This window comes from Artemia sp. Qi Xiang Cuo, chromosome 20 (genome assembly GCF_049724085.1).
Source record: "Artemia sp. Qi Xiang Cuo chromosome 20, ASM4972408v1, whole genome shotgun sequence".
Classification (NCBI taxonomy): domain Eukaryota; kingdom Metazoa; phylum Arthropoda; class Branchiopoda; order Anostraca; family Artemiidae; genus Artemia; species Artemia sp. Qi Xiang Cuo.
Genome location: NC_142813.1, coordinates 26,706,882 through 26,733,710, shown reverse-complemented (window position 1 = coordinate 26,733,710; position 26,829 = coordinate 26,706,882). Strand labels below are relative to the sequence as shown.

The following is a 26,829-nucleotide window of genomic DNA, read 5'->3' as shown; positions in this document are numbered from 1 at the left end:
TTTCTATTCAAGCAACCGAAACTGTTTGGATAATCCATATTATTTTTTTCTTTTTGTGGATCTATTCTTGCTTTAGATAAGAGAATGTTATTACAATTATCATGTAAATGTTATTGGTATGAGAACACATCTATATTTGACTGAATTTTGAATTCAACATGTAAAGATGCATAGGAGAAAGTTCCTAAATGTTAATTTTAGAAATAGTTACCAGGTTTTGTTTTTATTTTTCATATCTTATGTCAGGACTTCTTTTCTTATTTGAAACACTAGTATGGATTCTTACTGCTCTTTTGTTAATCTGATTTTCACAATGACTTATTTCATTTCGTTGACTTGAAGCCTTAGCAAATTTTAATATTATCGCTTAATTAGTACTATTGGTAAAGATATGCATTTGATTGCCTAACTTGAAGCATATACTCACGGACAAGGGTTGCTCCTCGAAGTTCATCTATCTCTTCCGGAAAAAATCATCTATGAGCACTTGGTGGATCTATGATTTCAACATTTCGTACTTCTTGCTGAATTGGAACTTTAGTGGCTGCGCTGTAAAAAGGAATTTGCGAAGAATATTAGCGCAGAAGTCTTGAATCCGAGCTGTAGGAGCAATAGTTTATTTGTCACTTGCCACTGGTTATTTACTTTATTATATGAATACTATTGAACACTCTCATTATATATGCAAATGTTTAGACTCTTTTGCTTTCACCAGGAATTGCCAGTTTGTAATGAATATGAAACAATCTTTTATCCGAATAAATAATTCAAAATACATTCCCAAACTCCTATGCTGCCCTTAGATGAGCCCATAAAAGGCTTATCAACCGTAAAACATCTTCTAGACTTTATAGGCATAAATACCATAGACGAAAAGAAAAAGGTGTTGTCCTTGCTCCTGAAGGGAGTCAATCTTATCTTTTTTGAAAATCTTAGATGTTAGACTCAATAATAACTAGTACAGACAACCTATCCAATAAATTTTAGCTCCGATTTGCGGGAACAAACATGACACAAAAATAAAGAAACAAGAACTTATAGCAAATACAAGCAGCCAGTACATCGATCTAGTCAAACAAAGCTACATTCGTGAAAGAATTGGCGTTCAGAAAAACCAGAATTTTAAAGCATGCTCGGGCTATATAAACAATTCTAAGTAGGATCTAGGGCCAAAACTTCAAACATATGCTTAATTAGAGAGCATGTGACGCTAGTAAACGTAATAAAGCTCTTTTGGTAGAAACTAAAAGTTTATGGCATAATTTAATAAGCACAACATGCTTTTCCAAATGCCTGAGGAGAAGAAAATTTATTTGCAAAATTTGCCATTCTAGAGTATATATCAGTAGTAGAAAATTTCTGGTTTTTTCTTATGCAAATCGACATTTGAAAGTTATTACCAGTTTCTTATTAAGTTAAAAGAACTCTATTGTCCTTATAAGTAAAGTGAAAAGTTTAGTGAGGCTGAAGCTTATACGCCACCCTTTGATTAACTCTTAATTAACGCGATGGGACATCCCGGTTTTTATTTGTTGCGTTCTTAACACGTTGTTTAACAGGTTTTATCACATTCTTTTTTTAATTATAGGTAAAGTTTCTGGCCTATTTTACTAAGAGTAAGTTGTAGTCTGCTTTAATAATGGTAGAAATACAACAACAGTAGCTTCATCTTTTGAAGCCTCTTTACCATGCCACTGATCATCCTTTTCTGAAATAAACGCTAAAGAATTAGTATTTTTCTGCCGGTCCCCTTTGCAGTCTTAAAGTACAAAATGAGATCTTTGTACGTACTACTTTTTAGAATATTTTCTTTTTATAAATGCTGCATATAGAAGATAAAATTGAACTAGTGCTAAAGGTTGTCACTATATAAGCTATTCTGAAGTTTGGTTAATTTGCCCAACTTTGGAATTATTTTGAGGAACTTTCGTTTTGGAGATCGTCTCTGGACGCTATATGTTCTGAGAAGAATTTGGTAGAATGTTCTTGAATAAGCCAAAATGGTGACGAATATTTTCGCCATTCGATAATTTTTTTTTAATATGTAAGTGAATTTGACCAAGTCCATGCTCGAATTTATTTAAAGAAGCTCTTTATTTTCAAATACCTAAGCAAGAAAATAGACAAAATCTTGGATTTTTTCCCCCGTATATAAAAGTACAGTTCAAATAAAAAATCAGGATGTCTTCTGTGTTACTCCTCGGTCGTTTATTTTGTGATGCTTTTATGTCGTTCTTCCTTTTTCTTCTATTTCTTGATTTTCTGTCTTTACCTTTATTCCTCGTTTGATTTTTTTTTTTGTCTGAACTCCCTTTTTTGACGTCGTGTTGCTTTTCATTTGCGGGTGAAACAGAATTATTTTCAATGTTTAACTCTCGTGAGGCTGATTTTTTCAGCCTCATGAGTACGAATTTATTTGGTATATTTACCCATCATATTTTTTTGGAACGTTCATTGAAGAAATTAACGATCAAGAGTCTTTGTTCGTTTTTCAAGTTCAATCTTTATTGCTTCTCTCGTAGAGTTTTTTGTAGCTGATTGAAATACACTGCAGCTTAGTCTGCGGTTTCTTTCAATTGGCAGCGAGTTGAGAAGCAACTATTTCTCTTTTGGTCCATTTATTTTTATATTTCATTTTTTATTATTATTATTCATTTGTTTTATTGTTATAAAAATTCATTTATTTACTTATTTGATCTAACTCTGCTTCCCTATGAAACTAGCAGAAAGTTTTGTATTTTTATTCCAATATTAATAGCTTAAAAGATACTTAAATCATAAAATAGCTAACTTGTTTATTTTGTTTTTAGAATAAAAATAGTTCAATTCCTGGCTGTAGCATTACATATGGATTCCCAGACAAAGCCGTGGATATCACCTCTGAGAAAAGTACTCCTGAGAAAAAAATTTCCGAGATCGCCAACGTAGTAAGTATACAGCATGGTTTTAATAAGACATAATTTTTGTAGTCCCCTGCTCAATATAAATAAATCATATTGGTCACAATAGTGGCCAAAAAGCAAACAATCTTTTTAGGAGCCAAAATTAAAAATAGAAAGTTAAGAGACATCATAAAAAAATCTGCTCTTTATTGAAAAAAGGAAATCAAATGAAAGAGTACCATTAAAACTTAACACGAACAGAATTTATTTCATATATGATGGTGGTTTGAAGTTATCAAGTATTTTGCAGTAGGTTGCATCAGGTCATGGCTAATTGTAGAAAGAGAAAAGCCAAGACAGATAGTCCAAGTAGTTGAGAGGCAAATATTTAAATGGCTGCAGCACGGGTAAATGGCGGGAGTAAGTATGACTCTTATTGAAAACATACTTGTTTGTTCTTTACGCTAAAGTTTCATAGTGCTTTGAAATGTTTTATAGTGCCTTAGTGCTTTTCACTCCAGTTCAATGGATCGTATATTTGAGCACTCGTTCTTAAAGAAATGGAAAAAGAATCATATTTGAGCGTAAAGAGCGAGGGGTTGAGGAGGGACCAGCCGCCCTCTCATATATGAAATAGTTTCTGCTAGTTTTAAGTTAATAATGCTCCTTGATTTCAGTTGAAAAGCTTGTCTTTTTTATATTTAATTTATGATCGTTTTTCAAATCATGCCCAGGCCTAGCAAAGATGGGATTAGGGCTACCGCCCTCATAAACTCTGTGAAGAACGGACAAATTGCATTATTTGGGTTCCTTTCCCATGGGGCTGCCTCGATTTCCCCTCGCCTTGAAGGCTCATTGTATTACCCTATTGATCATCATTAATGAAAAAGATATCTAAAAATTTTGGATCGAAGCCAGGGGAGGGGGCTGAAAGGCTGTCTGGGGAAAAAAAGCTATGCACGGGGTGTGGTTGCCCTCTAGTAATTAAAAGGGCACTAGAACTTTCAATTTCTGATCGAAAAGGCCCTTCTGAACTTTTAGCAATCATCTCGTCTTTATGAAAAGATAGGGGGGGGGGGGTAATAAATGCGACTTCTTCTGTTCTTTGCTTAGTCAAAGTTAATGCAATGATTCCGATTGTTGTTCAACTGCACAACGCTACACAGTACCTCTTCTCAATGCAAAATGCTTGTTCGTGAAAAACGAACATAAGTAAAGAAAGACTTTTCTACGATATAGAAAGTTTGAGCTTTTGAGCTGAAATTGAAGATGAATAAAACTGTTAAATACAGGATATATTTATTCTCTTGATTCATGGACATTCGGAGACAATATATTATTAGATAACTCTCAAAGCAGGTGAATTTAAGTGAATATTTAGTGTCTTATAAAAAGTTGATTATTTATGTTTTATTTTTTGTTTTCATACTCTAGCTGGGTGTGTTTGAAAAGAAGTTGTTTTTTTGTGTGTGTTTTTTTTTAGATATGTTAAGTATCTTGTAGTATTGCAGTATTGTAACGATTATCGTGATTTTAATTATTTATTTATTTTTTGTTTTTATTTATAGCCTCTTAGTTATTTTTTTGTTTTTTTTATTTTGTGTATGTTGCGACATAGCTCTGATACATAGTCTTCTTAACTTATATGATTTCTTCTAACTCAAGCTCTTTGGGTTATTACTCCCTTGATGGGCGTTTACTTCATTAAAAAGAAATCCCCTAAGATTCTTTGAGTATTATTAATAATCCAACTGATTAATTTAAAAGACATTCACTAAATATTTCCCAATCAATTAATAGTAAGTATGTTTCTGATTTAAAGTGGGATACTAGACGAGATGATCATTTTTTGGTCCTTAAACTGAATACTCAGCGTCTATGCTCATCGATTGATCAGTTGAGGCAGATAGTTTTTGATGGCCGACCCGATGTTATCGGATTATGTGAGACTTTTCTAAATTCTAGCAATGAAATGCTTTTAAATATACCCGGTTACAAAATGGAGCGACTAAATCGCAGAAGGATGGCAAAGGGTGGACTAGAAATGTATATATCTGACATTTTTCCCTAAACAGTTTGAAGCGATCTGTCCAGGAATGACGAAGGGGTTTTTGAACCCCAGTTTATTAAAATTAATTAAAAAAATAAGATTTTTATAATCGGTATTGTTTATATATCTCCCAGTGGATCCTTCCCTTCTTTTTTTCAGGTCCTTGATGAGGCCTTGGATTTAATAGGCAGACATCCATTTGAACTTGTAATAATGGGAGACTTTAACTTAAATCTAATTAACAAGGCTTCCTCTACTACGATGGATTTTCTCTCAGATATGCTGACTGCTGGGGTTCTACCAACAACCTGTATTCCGACACGTGTAATTGAAACGTCAGCGTCTTTAATTGATAACATTTTTTTCGTCTCTTAATTTGGTTCGGAATTCTGATGTAGGGAGTGATATTTCGGACCATTTTCCTGTATTTTCAGTTTTATCCTTGAAAAAACATTGAATAGGGACACTCCAGCATTTGCTTCATCTTCTTTTAGCTTTGGTTTGAATGAATTGATGTGCCTTAGATCCCATTTAGCTGAGAAGACATGGAATATTTTTGGGGAGGATAATGATTTTTGTTCAAAGTTTGATGCCTTTTATGAATCAGTGGAGTCTATTTTTGACGTATGTGCTCTGTCCCCCTCTACTTCAACTGTATTCTACTTCAACTTCAACCTCTACTTCAAGATCTATTCCTCTTAACCCATGGATGACCCCTGGTGTTCTAAAGAGTTGGAGAAGAAAAAATAATCTTTGGAAAGCTTTTAAGTCATCAAAGCCATGTTTGAATGCTGTACGTCTTCAGCAATTCAAACTCTACAGGAATATTTTCAGTTCCTTATGGCGGAAGGTTTAATTTCTTTTTATTATTCCAAAAAATTCTCGGATTGTGGGAAAGATATTCGAAAAACTTGGCAAGTGAACAATTCCGTCCTCAAACGTTCTTCTCCGGCTCCTTATATCCCTCCAAGTCGTAGTTGGTGATGTGGTTGTTGAGGGTATTCCATCTGTTCAAGAAGCATTTACATCATATTTTGCCAATACTGGGAAAACCACTGCTTCTTCAGTTAAGTCTTCACGGTCACAACCAGATTACAAATCTTATCTTGGACCGCCTTGTCTCAAGTTGAGGGTGTTATATCCTGTTTCTGATGTTGAAGTAGTCAGGATTGTAAATAGCTTGAAAGGTGCTTCGCCGTCTGGCCCTGACTGTTTTCCAACTAGGGTAGTTAAGTTCATTCTTCCTTCAATTATTTCTCCATTGACAAAACTTTTAAATGTTTCTTTTAAAAATGGGAGTTTTCCCAGTTATATTAAGTGAGCGAGAGTTACTTTATATTTTTGGGTCGACCTAAATATTGTCAAACTTATTATCATCGTACGTCTTTGCTGTCTGTTTTTAGCAAATGTCTTGAAAAGACCATGCCTCTCCGTCTACTAGATTTTCTAGAGGCTTGAATATTTTTTCATGATTTTCAGTTTGGCTTCCGAGCTAAACATTCTACCGAGCATGCGTGTGTAACTCTTTTCAGTTTTCTCCACACCGCGCTTGACTCTGGTTTGATTCCTGCAGCTATATTCCTAGATCTCCGTAAGACTTTTGACTCTTTAACTCATGAGATTCTGCTGTATAAGCTATCACACAATGGTGCAAGAGGACACGCTCATGCTTGGTTTGATTCCTATTTGTCAGGTAGAACTATGTCCGTAGATTCCCTTTCCCGCTGCTTGGTTTGATTCCTATTTGTCAGGTAGAACTATGTCCGTAGATTCCCTTTCCCGCTTTTCGTCGGAAGTTGATTTTGGTAATCCTCAAGGCTCTGTTCTTGGACCGTTTCTGTTTTTGATTTATGTTAATGAGACCTTATAGTTGCGGTTAAGAATCAAAAACCTGCAGTTTGCTGTCGTCTATGTCATCCTGAATCTTTCAATGCTAAAAATATCCATCGCTTTCGCAGGATGTGGACACTCTCGTTGCTTTCACTGATGATAGTACCATTGGTACTGTAGTAGGAACTGAGTCTGAGATGCTTCCCAAATTAGTTGGCCTTTTTGAGCGAGTTGCTGTTTGGTTTGGTGCAAATTGCCGTGCCCTAATTTTTTCTAAGTCAACTTTTTAATTTTGTTACCGTATTTATCTTGCTTGCCCTGAGTTAACTAATATCCAGCTTTCAAGGGACTCTCTCAGTAGACCTAAGGAACGATATGTCCGATTTCTCGGTATTCTTCTCGATGAAAACTTTTCATTCAAGCTCATATTGGACTAATTAATATGAAGATCTCAAGGAGTCTTAGAATTTTGAGGAAGCTAAAGCACATTTTTCATGGATCAGTTTTTAAAATTATGTTCCATTGCTTAGTTCGGTCCTACATCTCTTATTGCACTACAATACGGATGTCAACTTTCTCTTCTTTTTTGAAACCGCTTTCTAAGTTATATGATAAGGCAAGAAGGCTTATACAGGAAACAAATTATTCTACATCTAACCCAACTAGCCCATTACTTGATTTGCAGTCTCTACATTCTTTCGTGCGCGTCTTTCACTTTTCATCAAATTCATGGCAATGTTCCCACAGCCCTTCAAACTACTCCTTCTTTCGTCACTGAAAGGTCTTCGTATCATCTTCGCAATTCAAGGAATATTAATATTTTATTTACTCCATCGGCGAGGTCTGACTTTAGTCCATTAACTGCTTGTCATATCGTTTGGAATAGCCTACCTGAGTCAGCTAAAGAATGTCACTCGTTTGGTATTTTCAAAAGAATTCAAAGAAATTTTTTAATGTCTTGATTTTTCATGTTTAAATATATATTTTTTTTAATTTTATTATTATTATTTGGGGGGGGGGGGTGACACTATTCTGGGTTGGAAACGTTTGTTGTGAGGGTTACTGAGTTTGTCTAATATTCTTTGTGGCTTGGTTTCAAATATATACTTGGAATTTGGTTTAATTTATTGGATTGTCCTATATCTTTTTTCTTTTGGGGGGGGGGGTATAAAATCGCTTTTTGTTTGGGTCTTTTAATTTTTTTTTTTTTTTTCTCTTGTTTTGTTTTGTATGTGTGTTGAGTCTTTGAAAGGTTGAAATGCATTATATTGAATTTTTTTTTTTTTTTTTTTTTTTTAATATTATTTATGCCATTTATTTTTTTAATTTTTTTTTCCTGACCATAGAACCTTACAGGGGGTAGTGTTTTTGTATTGGTGTTTTTGTCCGTAAATTTATTGGTTGAATAAATTGATTGATTGATTGATCATAGGTTAGTCCACGCGGAATAAATTGATTGCTTGGTAGTCCCCTGCTTAGTTTTTGATTATTTCTTTTTTCTTTTTCAACATTTTCGTATTTCTTTTTTAACAAGGTTTTCAAAGGAAAGAGAGTCCTTTGCCGATTAAGTTTAAGTAAATTAATCAAAGAGGCTTAAGGTAACTTTGATAAGCTGTGTGTAGGACTGTTTAAAGTGATAATCTCCCCAGTTCATAATTTTCTCATTTTTGTCCAGGACTTTATCCAATAAAGCACCCATTACTTTGTCTAGTAAAATAAAGTTTATTGTGCTGAAAATCTTTTTTTTTATAGGAACTCAAAGGAAAGAAAAGCTTGAGTTGCTTTGTTCTCAGCACATTAAATAAGTTGGCTGAAGCTAATTTCAATATCTTATCTGTACAACTCTACGAACACACAAAGCATGATCTTCATTTTCTTCAATTTGCCGCCGGAATGATTCACAAAAAGGTAAGTTCTGTTTTCTGTCGGGTGAAATCTAAGTGAAACAAGTGGACATTAAAAAAAAAGAAAAAAAGGGGTAATTTGAAAATTCCTGAATGAGGAAACAGTTTTTTTCTGGTTAAAATACATTTAACTGCTCTAAAATCTACTCTAAGATAATAGGATTTTCTGTCATACGATATTATATTCTTTTATATTTTTCGAGTTTTTTACTTTCTTAAATGGCACTTGCAGTCCACAAAAGTTGAGTTTCCATAGTTTCATAAAAAAGAAATTATCTTTAATGGTTGAAACATTTTTGAAGTTTAGACTACGGGCTGTGTAAGCATTCAGAAAATAACTTTTGGTTCATATACATAATGTCAAAAGTAATTATTTGATGTAAATTGATCCTTTTGAATAGGATTCTAATTTATGTTAACTATTGAATTTAAGGCAAATGACGGAATGAAATAGTTTCGATATCCTATGAAAACTTAAACATATTATTCTTGTGCTGATTCCCAGTCTTATCTCTAAGTTTTAATTTTATCGTTCGTCTCTTATTATCCCATCATATAGACGTCCTATTTTTCTTCTTCCTCGAAAAATCTTCCAAAATTTATGATTAGGCTAATCATGAAATCATGCTTACAGCAGCAGCTGTGGCCTAGTAAAGAGCAGACCATGGCCTATATTGGCCTAAATTTTAAAAATGAAGAAACAGTCTTGCGTATGAATATTTTTTAGAAATAGTTATTTTCATTTAGGTTTAACAAAAAAAAATATAATTAGAGAAAAAATATTTAACTGTTTCAAAAGAGAGCCTGAAATCTTTCAAGAATAAAGTCAAAGTCAGATTGAAATAAGAAGCATACCATTGAAATTTCCATTGTTGAAAATCTTAAACTAGAGAGTTATTCAGCCCTTAACTAGAGGATTGCAGTTACGCTATATTTAAAATCGAGCAAAGTCGGATTTAAGTTTAAGGCAGTATGACCGTTGTGTCTTCTTCCATTTTCCTCCCTAAGATAATCATACCAAACCAGAGGTTGTAGATAATAAAGAGGGGGTTATTTGAATGGAAATTAAAAGTTATAATTTCTTTAAGTCATGAAAGAGATTGCGGTACAAAGAAGTGCCATTTAATGTCACAAAACAAAAATTTTGGCAAAATAAACCAAAAATGAGAGTGGGTGAAAATTCTGAGATACGCGTTTGCTCGGAAACAATTTAATAGCTGTATATTAAGTCCATCCCATCCCTTAATTTTCTCGCGAAATATTTAGATTCTTTTATGGTTTATCCTACAATTCGTCCTTTCATGCACGCTCCAGACAATGCTTCTCAACCCGCGCTTCATTTTCTAAAGTATCCCGCTCCACCGCTTCCCCTTCCAAGGAGTGCCAAACTCTGATGTACTCAGACAAAATTTGTGTTTTTCAAATATTTTTGATAAGTTCCGTGTAAGTTACCATTAACAAATATGTCTTTACAAAGATGCGAGTTTTAGGAATAGATATTAGGTAATAAAGGCCCAGAAATAAACATTTCCTTTCAATCGCCATTTAACGCTCTATCTAAATACAATAGTCATTTTTTCACAAATACCGAGAGTTGAATAATAAAAAAAAATATGTTCTCTGATAAAGTAAATGGAACATCATTTGTTCTAAATAAATCACTTTATAGGTACCTTGGATAAACAAACCTTTTTTGGACAAACTTCTGTTATTAAAAAAAAAAAGTAATTGAGGTAAGTAAAAGGAACTTTCAGATATTTCCAAGAATTGAGATTCAAGCTAATTACAGGAGGTTTTGTTCACCTACCTTATCAAATTTAATTCTCATATTCTAGTGCACCATAGGTGTAAAACCAAATAGCAAGCATTGCTAACCTGGGTTCCTAATCTCGGGGCCATAAGACTGAGCCTGACCTCCATCTTTTCTTTTTCTTTAACAATAAGTAAAGTATTAGTATAAGTAAAAAATTTAATACTAAGAATAAAATTCATTTTTGGGTATAAGTTGCATTTTGTCAGTCGGGTATCAAAATGACATATCTCCATAATTGTAAAATCTTAGAAGAGCAAAAAAAAACAACTTTTTATTTTCCCTCTGATAACCGTGAAACAAAATCAGATTGACGTTGTAAATCAATGGATATCAATTGTTTTACTGTTATCGGAGGGAAATAAAAAAGCTGTGAGGTTTTTTTTGCTTCCAATTTACAATTATGGAGATACGCCCTCTTGATACCCGGCTGACGATTTCTAGAAACATTCCATATTAAAATATTTTTAGCGCTTAGATGGCAATGCGATAAATGGTTAATATTCTTACCATTTTTCTAGGCCTTGAAAGATGCAATATACCGAAAGCTCTATGCAAAGCTTGCCCGTTTCTTGCATGATCAAAGGGCGACAACTATTTCTGGTGGTAGAGAAGTGGTCCATATTGCTCTGAAGTACTATGAAAAAGCACTATGGGGAAAATGGGACGATGGAAGTCAATTGGAGCAACGCTACCAGGAGCTGCAGCAACTGAGTAATATGGAGTAAGTTCCTATCTTTTAAATGCTGCTGGTTCCTTCGAGCGCCGTTTTATGCATACTTTAAGAGTGTTTTGGACAGTTCAGTCGGCTTTTGTTTCACAATATCTTTTGATAAATTTCTGGGAAATTGTTAACATTGTTCCTATGTTAGGTGTGTTACTGTGAATTCCGTCACCAATCTTTGATTTCCTAGCGCAGCTAATCTGAAATATATTTTTTTTTCTAATTCCAAATTCTTGAGAAGAGTGTTTTCTAAGGGGAGAAAGGGTGAGAAAGGGACATCAGAACACCTTTTTGGGTGCGAATTTCAGCTTAAGCTTAATTATTACTCAATTAGTTCATCAACTTTCTGAGTTAGCAAAAGCAGTTGCGCGGTAGTTTTGCGCTAGAAATACTAAAACCCTTTATTATTTAGCAACTTTGACTAAAACATTGGTAGAAAATAAAAAATATACCTTTTCCTCAGTACTTACAACCCTTTCAGCCGAAATCTAAAGATCTTTTGTCAGATTTCTCGTGGTTAGGACCATAAATTAATATTAGAAGAGGCGAGAATCATTTACTTCATTTCGGATCCCACGACGCCGTCTATTTATTTTGTTAATCGGAAAGTTTTGCTTCTGTAAAAAATGTAGAGAAAAGGCTACCCAGTTAATTTAACCTGCTATGCTTTGAATTAAAGCAAGGCAAAATAAATCATATCTTGTAGTTATTTCTTTGTCCTATTAATCGGTTAGGTACTGTTCAGCATATACCCTTTTGATTCAACTTCTGTAGTTTAATATGGCCATGAGAAATAATTTGGGAGTGACAATATTTGCTTCTGTAGCCCACTTGCTTTTAAATTTGGACGTCTGGTTATTATGACTACGCAGCTTTAACATGTTTAAATTCAGCAAGTCCTTTGTAAAGGACTTATAAAAGCTTGTTATAAGGAGAGGGATTACTCGCCAAAAGAGGGAGGGGGAGGTAATTGATTTTACTGGCTGGCCATCGTTTTGTTGACCAGTTATCTATTTTCACTAGCTGCAGTGACGAGAACGGGGGAATTTTAGGTAGGTTAGGTGAGAAAGATAAAGACATTGTGAGGACAATACTTCCGGGTAATAAATCGATGGCATTTAGATAACCAGAGTCTAGCAAATTTATTGTAGCAAGTCTCAGTTGTGAATATAATCAGAATCAGAATCATTTATTAACATAAAAGCTTTCGTAGTCAGGGTTTAAATCCCGACTAAATCGCGCTATTATTTACAAAGTAAACAAAGACACAAAAAAAATTAATACACATGTCACTTATTGTAGACAGAAACATAAAAAGGCACAAACGAATTGCTGAAGCGATAGTGCGACATTTGGGCTGGGCTAGCCTTGTTGCTTTTGATCTTGTAATTACTTTTTTTGTCAGCATTGGGGGTAATATATTTCTGTGTTTATCACTTGTCAGAAGAACTTGGCCAAATTTACAGATAAGTTGAAAACGGCGAACGTGGAGTGACGGCAAATTTAGTTTAGACAGTGATTCGTAATTGGTGTACTGATCAGACAGTATGGCCTTCACCGCTCTTTTCTGGACTGATTCGAGTACTTCGCTCATATAGGCAGTGTTCTGAACCTGTGGACCCCATACAGGGTATGCATACTCTAATATCGGGTGAATATATGTCAGGTAGGTTGTTTTCAATTGCGGCATTGAAAAACCAAATCTTCGCATCAGTAAAAGGGTATGCATGGCACAGTTCGCCTTTTTCACTACCCCTTGGACGTGGAGGCTAAACGAACAGTCAATGTTGTACGTAACACCAAGAATAACTGCTGACTATACACTTTGGTATGGTGGAGGGGGGCACTGAAAATTCCTTTTGAGAGGGTTAAATCGAAGAATTTTGGCTTTCGTTTCGTTGATTTGGAGGCTGTTTTCAGAACACTGGTCTCTAAAATTGTCGATAAATAATTCGCTTATTCACTTGTTGTAAAAAATAAAGATAGCAAAATATAAAAAAAAATGCTCAAGACGAAAACTATTAATCATTATAACAATAAGAAAAAAATCCAAGAGTAAATACATAGTAAACACAAAACTAAATAAGAGGATGATGGTGGGATATACAAAAATAAATGAAGGGTAGAGAACTGCCCAAGAAGAAAACTGTAAATCAATAATATAGTCCTAATTAATCGGTCTAATTCTTTATAACCCACAGAAACAAATATAGTTTAAAAGTGGAGTGAGAATAAGAAGAAAAAAAATGTAAGAGTGAATACAGATGAAAAAAAAAAATAGGATAAGAAGATGATTAGAGGATAAACGCGCAAAAGTCATGCCTGAGAGTTCCCCGTTTCTTATGCATAATTTTGAAATTAATCGGTAACGGCTAAATTACTCACAGAATCCAGTTTTTTTCTTGGTGGAAGATAAAGTCAAAATAATTTATCTGGATTTTATTTAAATTACCACTGAGGAAAAAGGCTTATTGTATTAAGGACAGACTGCTACCAGAAAATGGAGTAAAGTTTTGTCAAAGCACGTTTATTAAACTTTCCTCAATTAGCGACAAATTCTGTTATCAGGCCTAAAATTTCTAACGGAAATAAAATTTCCATAAGAGAACTCTTAGCGAAATTTTTATTTTATAGGAAAATGTCTTCTACAAATGTTTTCCAAGTGTGTGTGTCTCAGAACCAAAAAATTACATGTTTGTAGTCATTGTTAAAAGGAAATTTTCATTTGCTTCTGCGTGCTAGAAAAATAAATAAAATAGTATGAAACTATCATAAAAATAGCATAAAATGAATAATATGAAAATCTTAAATTATAATGTTTGTCTAAACGTTAAAACGTTGCCACATTTAAGCCAAATTTCAATTGGGTGCGGTGCTCAAAACTACACATTTAGGGTCTAGAAAGATGAGAAAATTAAGGATCTAAGGGAAACAGCTATTTTTACTTGTCTTTTTTGTTTTTACTAGTCTTAGTTGCTTAGCAGTGAATGCGAGTAAAACTAATTACATGATTTTTAGTCGTAGTGGAGTTATTGATAATGTTTTCGGTTTAGTTAATTTTAATGGTACAGAGATTAAGCAGATATTTGATACAAGGTATCTTGGTTTTCAGATTGATTGTAATTTAAATTGGAAAAAACATAGCGAAATTGTATCGGTGAAAGTTGCGCGGGGGTTAGGGCTGATTCGTAGATTTAAACATGTTTTTCCTGTCTCAGTTTTGAAAATTTTATATAATTCACTTATTCATCCTTACATTGTGTACGGTTGTTCTGTGTGGACTAGTAATTTTGTTGTAAATTTTAAACGGATACAAATTGTACAGAATAAAGCGCTGCGCCTGCTCAGTGCTGTTGAAAAATGTGAACATACAATGGATTGTTATCGCCATTTTAATATTTTAAATGTTGGGCAGTTGAGAGATTATCAGACCAGTACTTTCGTGTATCAGTGTTTAAATAAACTAGCACCTAGTTATTTTTGTGATGTTTTATCATCGAATTCTGCTTACCATTATTCTGATACAAGGAATTCCGCGGACCTAACACAGGAGAAACGACACACTGCTAGGTCTAGTTTTGTATTTAGGTATGTGGCTGTTTCGGTATGGAACAGTCTTCCGGAAAGTAATAGGATGGCTGAGAGTGTGTCCTCTTTTAAAAATAAGATCTTGATGAATAAGGATGGGTAAGGGGGGGCTGTGTTCTGTGTTCTATCTTCTGTAAGTATTAGTTCGCGATTCCCACGAGGTTAATTTTTTACTTATTTATGAAACTGCATTTTTCTTCTTTTTTTTATATATATATATATATATATATATATATATATATATATATATATATATATATATATATATATATATATATATATATATATATATATATATATATATATATATATATATATATATATATATATATATATATATATATATATATATATATATATATATATATATATATTGTAAGCGAGTAAAATATTGAGTCCTGCCACAAACAAATCTGTATAGATTTTAATGTGGTTGGTCTGTTTGATATGATTTTTTTTTTTTTGTGAATATTGGTCTTTAATAAAAATGAATTTCTCTCTCTCTCTCTCTCAAGTCGAAAAACTCTTATTTTGCAGATGCTTAGCTAATACTTTTTACAAGCTTCTCGTGACCAAGGCGACGTTTGATTTATCATACTAGAGAACACTAACGTGACAAATGCGGTGGCAAAAGCCTATAGGTTTCTATAAAGCAGGGTGGACTTCAAACGCTCTTTGCAGAGCAAAGCTGTATGCATTAAATGAATAACTGTATTATAACTAGAATAAAGCATAGCAAATGGCATGGAGGGATTTACATCTCTCCACGGACAGATCCCTGCCAATAGTAACCTACTATGCAACACGGTGAGCTGATAAGCTAGCCACTTCTTACCGAACCCACTTATGATTTTTTGCAGCTGAAATTGTGGTATTTTTCATTTTTTAGTATTCATTTTTTTTCATTATTTTTGATTCGAACAGATACTTAAAATTTCAATTTTTGTAATTTGAGTCTGTCAATTATGATTTTTTGCAGCTGAAATTGTGGTATTTTTCATTTTTTAGTATTCATTTTTTTCATTATTTTTGATTCGAACAGATACTTAAAATTTAAATTTTTGTAATTTGAGTCTGTCAATTATGATTTTTTGCAGCTGAAATTGTGGTATTTTTCATTTTTTAGTATTCATTTTTTTTCATTATTTTTGATTCGAACAGATACTTAAAATTTCAATTTTTGTAAATTTTGTAATTTGATGTACTGTCAACTAGTACAAGTCGGCTGTACAGCTAGAACAATCCGTTAACCAGTACAAGTAATATATTTAGAAATCTTTAATTTGTAGTTCACCCTCTTATAAGCCTACGTAAAGCCTACGCGCTATGTTATCAGTTAGCCCAAAAAATCGTAACAGGCAAAGATTGAAATTACAGTACAGTACAGTTCAATACAGTACATAGTGCGGTAGTTTTAAATTTGTTGTTTTTTTAAGATTTGGGTACTTTTTTTACTAGGTTTATGTGCTATTTATTTGAAGAGAACTTGATAAGTCGTAGACATATGATGAAAATACTCGGAGAACTAACTGAAAGGTTTCACGTGAGTCAATTAGCTATTGAGCTTGCCTGCAAAATATTGATGCTGCTTGGTACTGCGCTAGACGATGAAAATCAAGCTACAAAAAGTCGTATCAAGGTAAATATTTTCTGCGTACTATAGGCTACTGTACTATAGGACTATAGCATAGTACTGCGTACTGTACTAGGCTAATCTAATATAACAATACTTGAATTGAATTTATTGAAAAAAAGACAAAACAAGAAATATATAACTAAATACCAGGATCAACGGCAAATTACACACTAAAATAACAAACACCTCAATATAGTCTCCCCAGTAAGGCCCTATGGCCAGGAAAAAGCAGGGGAGAAACAAAAGTAAAAAAATGAACAAATACATTCATCAAACATTATTAAAATATGGAATTCACGTCATCAAACCGAACAATACCCCCGCCCCCCCAAAAAAAAAATCCAAGCTAGGCAAGGGATTAATATATGATTCTACCCACACAAATAAAGTGCAGAACTAATCCCGAGACATCAACTGATCGGAGAACCGGGGAAAAAATTAATTATTTGCAAGAAAATCTGGAAGATGCCAAACGAGTGGCAGCCCCGTGCAGACTCCGGGACAGTGTTCCAAATCACGTTACAAGCTATTAAAGTCAGGCCGTACTGACGGAGTATAAGGTATCTGTAAATTATTGGAAGTGCGGCAATAATAAGTCGATTGTTCAAAAATTAAAAATATACTATTACAAAAAACCAAATCAAATTAATTTATTTAACATAAAAAATACAAACAAATTTACAGCAACCATCTACAAAAACCCGAAGGTTTGTTTACGATGGCTGCAAATCCATTATAACCCTCCACATTGATATAGAGCCGACGCGGTGCGCTTTGGCTGGGTAATTTCGCGAAAATGCGACCTTTGTCTGTCCAAGCATTTTTCATACCAAACATAATTCACATTCAAATTTCAAATCATTCAAATTATCGCCCAAAAGGTAACGCTTCAATCCACTCTTGAGCTGGCTTACATTATCAGCTTGTCTTATAGCATCCGGGAGGGAATTCCACACCCCCGGTCCCGCAAAACGAGGCAGAAACGCAGCACGTTGAGTATTCCGAAGCTCAGATGCAAGGTCATTCGCATTTCTAGTCTCATAACAGTGATAAGATGAATTAGCTTTAAAAATTTCCCAAAATACCTCCGGTGAACACTTATTCAAACATTGATAAATAAAAATTGCTGAATTGGTAATCCCGTAACTGATAAATATTTAAAATTTTCAAACTTGGTGCTATTTTCAAACTGAATATAATTACCGAAAATACGAACAATTTCTTTAAAAATTCACCATTAAAAACAATTTTATTATCTAAAGCACATGAAACTCCATTTCTACAAAATGTCATGAAATTTGTTTTTGAAATATTCACTACCAAATAACTAGAATTTGTAAAACTTATCAATTCAGCGAGGGCCTTATTTGTCTTCTCAATTAACTGGTTCAGACAAGTAGCTGTAATCGTAAACACTGTGTCATCAGCAAAAGACGTTATCAGTGCATCTGATAAATAAAAACGCATGGTATCAACATAAATTAGATAAAGAAGTGGGCCAAGCACGGAACCCTGAGGAACACCAGAATTAACGACAAAAGTTTTTGAAATAGAATTTTGAATAGAAACTCGAATAATGCGCTGGTTAAGATAAGATTCAAACCATTTCAGAATAACCCCTCGGATCCCTAAACGGCTTAGCCTATGAAATAAAATTTTATGAACCACCGTGTCAAAAGCCTTTCTAAAGTCTATAAATACTGAAAGTACAGTACACTTTTTTTGAGAGCACCATTAATGAAATCTGTTAGGTGCTGGACTGCATGTATTGCAGAGTGGTTTCTCCTGAATCCAAACTGGGTATCACTAAGAAAGCCGTAAGTAGTAAGATGTTTATAAAGTCGTCGATGCATACTTTTTCATACAGCTTAGCAAATAGGGGCAATATTGAAATCGGCCTCCAATTAGACGGATCAGTCTTTGAAACCCCCTTTTGTGAAGCGGAATAACTTTAGCCTCTTTCAGCCGAGTAGGAAATTCACCTTTCTTCAAAGAAAGGTTAATCAAATAAACAATACAAGGAAACAAATATGCCATAGCATGCTTGAACGTTTTCAGATTAATTCCATCATTCACTGAAGAACTTGATTTTACCAATCCTATTATCTGTTTTAATTCTTCAACGTTCGTTTCATCAGCAGACATTTCCAATCCAAATCCCCTTTCATCACTAAACGTCTCATTAATTTCATTATTTTCATCGTATGCATTCTCACTTAGCCTATTGATCCACCAATCTTAGAAAAATATTCACCAAACAAATTAGCCACCTCATCATTTCCATCAACAAATTTGCCATCAAAGAACAGACTAGCAGGAATCTTGGTCTCTTTCTTCTTATTTACGACTCCATTTATAATATTCCAAGTTGCTTTCGTATTGCCTTTGTTGTCCTTAAATTTCTCTCTATAATATTCGCGGATGCATAATATCCGCCTTAGCCGATTTACTTTATTTCGGATTTGTTTAAATTCAGTTAGATCTTGACTATGGCTACTATTTAAGTAACTCAAATACAATGTATTTCTCCTTCTAATTAAATCTAGGAGCTCCATAGTAACCCAAGGTTTCCGGGGATCCTTTTTCCTCACCTTTATGCTCTTTACTGGGCAAGTTCTCTCAAATATTGGCTGCAATATGTCCATGAACTTATCGAATGCCACAGAAGCACTTTCAGATTCTTCATAAACTGGTTTCCATGACACGATGCTTAGTTCCTCTCTAAACTTCTGTAGGTTCTCTTTTTTCAAAAATCTAAATTATCATTATACAAACTTAGAAGATCAAAATTAAAATCCCCCATGCAAATGCACTCCAGATTACTCAATTCCACTACATCCATTAAACTACTAAAACCATTTTCAAACTCATCCCAGACTGTACTCGGTGGTTTATAAACCTCAGTAATCAATATATCCTTTCCACCAACTTCCAGCTCAAGAGTAAGAGATTCCACCCTACCTTCTATCTAAACTGATAGGTCTTCCCTTATTTTAGCAACAAAATGGTCCTTTACCAAAAATACCAAACCTCCATGTCCCATTCTCTCTCTATTCCTTACAATAAGCCTGTATCCTGGAAAATTATATAACGACAGAACATGCTCAGAAGTTAAAAAAGTTTCACAAAGGCAAATTACATCAAATTTACTATTTACATTATAAATTAACTGGAGAATTTCATAATACGTTGAAGTTACATGGCAATTCCAATGTCACAGGCAAAACGAACTTACATTCACCTCTAATCCTGAAGAAATCACATCCACATAACAACTATATCTTTGCGGGGAAAAATCAGCATTTATACTTTCCGGAAGTAAATTATCATAAAGAAAGTTTCCTACTCTAAAAGGATTACTCTCTAGAAATCGCAAGTGAGAAATATCACCCATCATCCTTATAACATCCACTCAAAAAAAGAAAAAAAATTTGAGCAACAATAGAGGTAAAAAAAAGAAGAAGAAAGAAGACACTTCGAACTAAATCAACTATGACAAATTCAATAATTATCAGCTAGGCTATATAGCCAATCCGGTGCGCTTTGGCAGGGTAACTTCACGAAAATGTGACTTTTGTCTGTCCAAACATTTATTATACCAAAGTTGTCCCGTGCGCTATTTAATATTGCCTTTCTATGTTTTGTAAGAAATTCACTAACATAAATTCCGGATCCAGCTAATTTTGATTTAGTTTTAAACACTTTGTACGCAAGTTCTTTTGATACCAAATTCACTGAAACTGGGGCCATAGGATCTGGATTTCTGCGGGCTAAATTTCGAGAATCTTCCATAGAGTTGAGTTTGAAACTCTGAATCGAGACAAAATTTTCCCTGGTAATAGTCGAAACTACCGTAGTTGACTTAACAAGGTTTAGGACAGTCGTATCAAGATCTGAGCCAGGTGTCTGTGTTATTCCTGAGAATATCATACATTCTTGCATAGCTTCCTGTTCAAAATCATCAAGCTTGTTCTCCATTGTAAAAATACAATTTTCTAGTGCTTCAATTTGACTCTTTAGTCCTTTAAGTAAGTTTTCAATGCGCTCAAACCTCGGATTAAAATCTGTCACTATAGCATCATAAATTTCTGCAGTGATAGTTTGGCTATTTAACTGTACAGCACCAGAAGACCCAGTTCCAATGTTTTGCGCTATTTTTTCTGCAACACGTTTTTCTATATCTGCCACTAGCTTAGTCTTAGTTATCGTTACTTCTTCCTGGGTCGCAGCTAACTGTTGAAGAAGTCCAGAAATAGACGAACTAGAAGAATTTTCAGACGTCCCTGTTCTTGAAAACTCTTTGTATATATACAAAGGGCAGCATGCCAGCTTCATAGGGCATCATGCCAGCTTCATAGGGCAGCATGAAGCTGGCCATGTAACCCCAAACAATAAAAAGAAGCCCAAGACAGAAAATAGAGAGATCTCAAGTCAAGCAAGGGTTCAAGTAGCAAACGGTTAATATCCTGTATAAGAGTCCATGATTTATCTTAAAATTTTGAAAGTGGCTTCAGTGACGATGGAAAAGTTGAAATTCAAATAAAGGAACCGTATGACACATAAGGCTGGAAGTAGGCTATAGAAAAGGATTTAAAGTATTGATCCTGGAGACACGTGTTTCACGAATCCTGAGGCTTCTGAAGACTTTCATTTTAATGATGTCACCATGAGTCTTGAAGGAGAGATTTTCATCAAGCAAGATGCCTAGGAATTGAACGCAACGATTCTTAGGCCTATTAAGGGAAGCCCCCCATACAAGTATTTCATTTAAACCAGAACAAGCCCTTGAAACTCTTGAGAAAATTAGAAAATATGACTTTCCAACACTTTAGGCAAAATATTTAACTTCAAACCACTGAGTAACTCCTTCAAAAAGGGCAATCATGTCTGAACGAAGATCGGACTCAGTTCTACCGGCTTTGCCAAGAGAACTGTCAAATGCAAAAGCTATAAGTTCATCGGAGAAGGACACTCTTGTCACAAGTAGTGACAGATGCAGGTTGACAAAGACGACAGCAAGTGGTAGGTTTTAGATTTTTAACCGCATTTATGAGGTCATTAACATAAATTAAAAAGAGTATCGGCCCAATCACAGATCCTTGTGGAACACCAACCTTTATTTCAGACGGGTTCGAGAAGAGAGGATTAATCGAGAGAACTCGATCAGATAAATATGATAGAAACCAAGAAAAAGAACTCCCTCGTATTCCAGTATAGGATAGTTTCCAAAGAAGAATCTTGTGTGTTATTGAATCAAATGCTTTTCGCATATTGAGAAAAAGAGCAGCAGGTATCAGAGCAGAGTCAAGAAATTTATGTATGTAATTCAAGAGATTCGCATTCGCACATGTATGCTCAGTTGGGTGCTTTGCCCTAAAACCAAACTGGGAATCATGAGAAAAATGTTTAGAATTAAGAAAATGAAGAAGTCGAGAAAGTATAGCCTTTTCAAAAATTTTACGAAACACTGATAAGAGAGATTTAGGACTCTAACTAGCAGGGTCATTCCGTGAACCATCTTTAAAAATAATAATAACACGAGCACGCTTTAAAGCACTTGGGAAGACACCCTTGCCAAAAGACATATTGACAAGTCTCATAAGAGCAGAAACGATGACAGGAAGAATGAACTTGACAACCTTTATTAGAAATACGGTCTGGATCAGAAGATGAAGAACCCTTCAAGCCATTAACAGTTCTGTCTATTTCAACTTTATAGATGGGCTCTAAAGCCATTGATTTAAGACAAGGGGCTCCAAGATAAGACCTGAAATCATTTAGAGAAGAAGAAGGACTTACAGAAGAGGCTGTAGTTTTGCCAATGTTAGCAAAGTAAGAAGTAAGGGCGTCTTGCATTTTCAGCTCACCCTCTACGATTTTACCATCAATCAAAACACTTGAAGGGACAGAAGGGGGGCGAAGAAATGGCCCGATAACAGAATTTATTACTTACCATGTTTCCTTAATGTCTTTACCGCACACAGAGAATTAACTATAGTAAAATTACTATTTGGCCTTTCGGCATTGTAAACTCTTCTATAAGCTTTAAAAAGTTGAAGACGATAATCGTGCGAAGATGGCTTAGAGAACCTGTAAGCTTCTCAAAGATTTTTTTTCCTCCAACTTCTAAGGAGTCCAGGAGTTATCCAAGGATTCAAAGGGGCTGTTCTCTTCAATCCCAGATTCAACCGGAACGCATAACTAGTATTCAATATATTATCTTTCAAAGAGTCATACCAAGAATTAAAAAGAGAATATATATCAGATTTATTTTCAAAAATACCCCACGAATGATCTGCCAACCGCTATCTAAGAAGATCCAACTCCGATCATTAAATTTTAAAGATGAAAAACCAGCTCATTGGTGCCTCCTAGATAAGGAGTCAGATGAATCATACATAGAAAAAACAGGTAAATGGTTTGAGATATCACTCATCAATACAGAATTTTGCACCAAAGTCAACGATGAAAAAACATTACCAAGCAAAGAAGCAGTAGTATCAGTTATGCGAGTTGGAATGCATGCTGAAGCTAATGTGCCACAAGCAAGCATAGCTGAGAGAAAATCCAAGGAAGAAGATGACCTCCGGTCACACGAATTAATATCGAAGTCACCCTTAATGACAAGTTTACATGAAAGTTGATGGATTACTTCCTAAACCTCATCAAGAATCTGAAGGGAAGAGGGAACAGACCCACTGGGTGACCGGTATATATTACCAACAACCAGAGGTTTAGTTTGGGTTTTAGTCTCAATAAACATGGACTCGAAAATCCCTTTTTCATTTCTTGACAGGTCATGTCTTACAGAGTACTGAAGATATTCCGAAACAAAAACAGCAAGGCCACCTTTAGCCACCCTACTACGGTTCAAATACTCTACCTTATACCCAGGGAGATGCAATAGAAATTCAGTTTTCGAATCGAGGAAAGTCTTTTAGGAAAGCTTTTAAAGAAACAAAACAGAAAAGAAAAAACAACGATATAACATAGAACAAAAACAAAAAGCTTAAAACTTGTTTCATGTTGAACGAATTTTTCTAGAAGAGGTCGCTTCGTTAAAACACTACCGTACCATTAATGTTCCAGGAAAAAATTCGGATAGTAGAATCAGTCATTTATTAATTATAGCCTGTGTGACTGGACACTTAAACGCGTACGAAGGGTGATCAGCTGAGCCACATAGGCTGCATTTCATACGTTTCTTGCACGGATTGTCTTTAGATTTTGGATGATCACCAGAGCATCTTGCACATTTATGAGGATTCTTACACAATTTCGCGGCGTGACATAATTGTTGACAATTATAACATTGCATAGGCAGAAACTTGAACTCGCTAATTGGTAGGTGTCTATATCCAACTAATAAATTTTCAAGAGAGGCTTGTTCGAGATGTGCCTTTTCAGCAAATTTGAGCCGAAAGTAACGCGTTCTACCTAGCTGCTTAGCTTCAGAGCAGCTCCAAAACATGATGGGCTTTTCACTTTGCCATTCGAAGATTGGTCATAATCGTTGAATACGGGTGCTACTGACTGAGCAGCATCTTTATCAGACAAAATAAGCCGCCGAACATCGTTACGGGGCTTTAATTCAATAATACGATCAATACTCCTGCCACAAATTTTACGAAGAAAGTCTTTTTGCTATACGGGATCGTCAAGATCTTTGGGTTGGTTCTTCAAGACTACCGCATAGGTCGGATTTGAAGCCTGAGACAACCCGTTATATGACGAACCAACATTAGTCCTGAGCATTTCAGAATCAACCAGATCATTAAACTTTAGGCATAACTCATTGGCTTTTCAATTAAGTGTAGCAGTTGCTTCACCGGGCACTACAGGCACCTCATCAGGTTCAAAAATAACAAAACGGGTAGGACCACTTTACGTTCATCACAGAGATCAAGACATCTAATCATCTCCGACATTATCAATCATTTTTTGTCTATCTCTAGCACGTGTAAGGCAGCTTCAGTCCACAACAATTTCTTGGCTTCAAGTACCAAATCAGTGGCAAAAAATTTGCAAGCAGTTCTCGCAATACCAGTACAAGCATTCCCCGCTTTTCTTGCTCGAAATACGAAAATTTAGCACTGCATTCCAAATCAGTTTCTCGCCCGTCATCGTGGAGTAAATGAAACGATTAGACACAGCGAGAGATAATTCTGTGGGTGGGACTAGGTTAGCGTCATTAATAATCCAAGAGAGCAGGAAACAATATCCAAAATGCATAAAAAGAGTCTTATAAAACTTAAAAAGGACTGAAACTGGTGAAATATTCTTTTTTTTATAACTATCTCTTACTGGCATACGATTGTCACAATTAATAAGAACCCGAATCGCCGAATTTTTGAGAGCACGTAATGACTTCAAATGTGTTTGAAAAGTAGATGACCACACCGAACAACAATAGATTAAATCAGATTGGACAATAGAAAAATATATCAATCTAAGTATATTAACTGGGAAAAAATATTTTAACTTTCTCAGAATCCCTATATTCCGAGCAATTTTAGATGATATACATTGTATGTACTTTGAGAAACTAAGGGTCTCATCCACTATTGCACCAAGATATTTCACAGACGGTACACGCTCAATACTTAAGATTCAACGTTTAATTCCTTTAACCAAGGAGAATAATTTGGCGATCTAGAAAAAAAAAATACCCAATGGGACTTCTTATAATTCAGCTTTAGGTGTTTAACCTTTGTCCACTTTTCTATCTTTAACATACTATCTCTTGTCATAGTTAGTAATTTACTTTCTGTTCTTACTGCCACCGTAAGACATGTATCATCTACTAATAGAATTAAAGCTTGATTAGGGCCCCTTGTCTTTGGGTCGTTCCAACTTTAATATACAGCCCACCAAGTGCTAAGTATAGGTTATTTACTACTACTACTAACAACTCACCGCAGCACCAAGCCGCCTGAGGCCAACACAGATACGCACGCTCCTCCTCCATCCCAATCTATTCAAAGCCTCCCTTTTTACACCCGCCCACGAAGTTCCTATTTCCTTTAAATCTTTCTTTATGACGTCCTCCCACCCCAGGCGGGGACGAACTGCTTCCCATTTAGCCCTGGATGGTTGGCCGAAAAGGACAATCTTTGGCAATCTGTCATCTTTCATCTGCACAACGTGCCCTAGCCACCTCAAACTTTCTTTCATTATAGCCCTAGAAAGCGGTATTAAACCACATTTTTCGTATAGCCTATTGTTTGAAATACGGTCAGTCAGCCTGGTACCCAGAACAATCCTTAAGCAATTTTTCTGGAAAACATCTAGCAAATCTTCATCTGCTTTTCGGAGCGTCCATGCTTCAGAGCCATATTTGACCACTGTCATCACTGTAGCTTTTAATATTCTAATCTTGGTTTGCAGACTTATCTTCGTATTCTTCCAAACTTTTTTCAACTGTGAAAAAACACCCTGGGCCTTGGCTATTCTATATTTAACATCTTTACTGCTCCCACCATTTTTACTGATAATACTACCAAGGTAAGTGAAGCTGCCCACCTGATCAATCTTTTTATTACCCAACGTCACCTTTTCATCTTCACTTATTCCTAGACTTAGTGACTTAGTCTTCCTAACATAAATTTTCAAACCAATTCTAGCACCCTGAACTCGCAAAACCTCTAAAACTTCATTCATTTTGCTCACACTTTCATCTAGGATGCTTAAATCATCAGCATAATCCAAGTCCAGGAGACTTTTTCCTCCCCCTTTTGATTCCGTGGTCTCCCATTGCCTTTCCTGTGCTCCTTAAAACAAAGTCCATCAAAATAATCCATACAAAGAGAGATAGAACACAACCCTGCTTAACTCCTGATTTAATACAAACGTATAATACAATCAATTGCGGTCCCAAGGGGGACCCCTGTGGGACTCCACATCTTATTTTATGGTCTATTGATGGACCTCCAATTTCACAAAAAAAGGACTCGATCTTTAAGATAAGAAGCAAAATTTTGCAGCGCATTCCCGCGAATGCCTCCATTTTCTAATTTCTTCAATAAGATCAAATGGTCACAAGTATCAAACGCCTTTAATATATCTAGAAACACTGAACCAACTTAAAATTTATTATCAAGGCCATCATTTACTGTTCTAGTTAGGAACTGGATAGCATTCTCTGTAGAATAACCTCTACGAAAAACAAACTGATCCTTAAAAATAATCCATTCTTACTAAAAAAACAGATCCACTCTCACAAATAATAATTTTTCCATCACTCTTGAAAAAATTGGCAGTAGTGAAATCGGTCGATAGTTATTAAAATTTTTTGGGCCTCCCTCCTTAATGGCACAATTTTTGCTCTTTTAAAGGCACTCGGGAATGAAACTTCTTTAAAACAACCATTAACCAGATCAACAAAGCTTTGTACAAAAAAATGGCA

General features: G+C 34.9%; 1 protein-coding gene across 1 annotated transcript in view; it reads left to right on the top strand.

Moving 5' to 3' along the window:
• The window catches only part of LOC148940050 (alpha-mannosidase 2C1-like), a 129,907-nt gene that overhangs the window by 66,880 nt on the left and 36,198 nt on the right, over positions 1 to 26,829 (top strand). The window contains exons 13-16 of the mRNA XM_089106061.1: positions 2,811 to 2,927; positions 8,515 to 8,670; positions 10,998 to 11,200; positions 16,247 to 16,427. Of these exons, the coding sequence (XP_088962187.1) occupies positions 2,811 to 2,927; positions 8,515 to 8,670; positions 10,998 to 11,200; positions 16,247 to 16,427 (657 nt within the window). The remainder of the gene's footprint in view (positions 1 to 2,810; positions 2,928 to 8,514; positions 8,671 to 10,997; positions 11,201 to 16,246; positions 16,428 to 26,829) is intronic.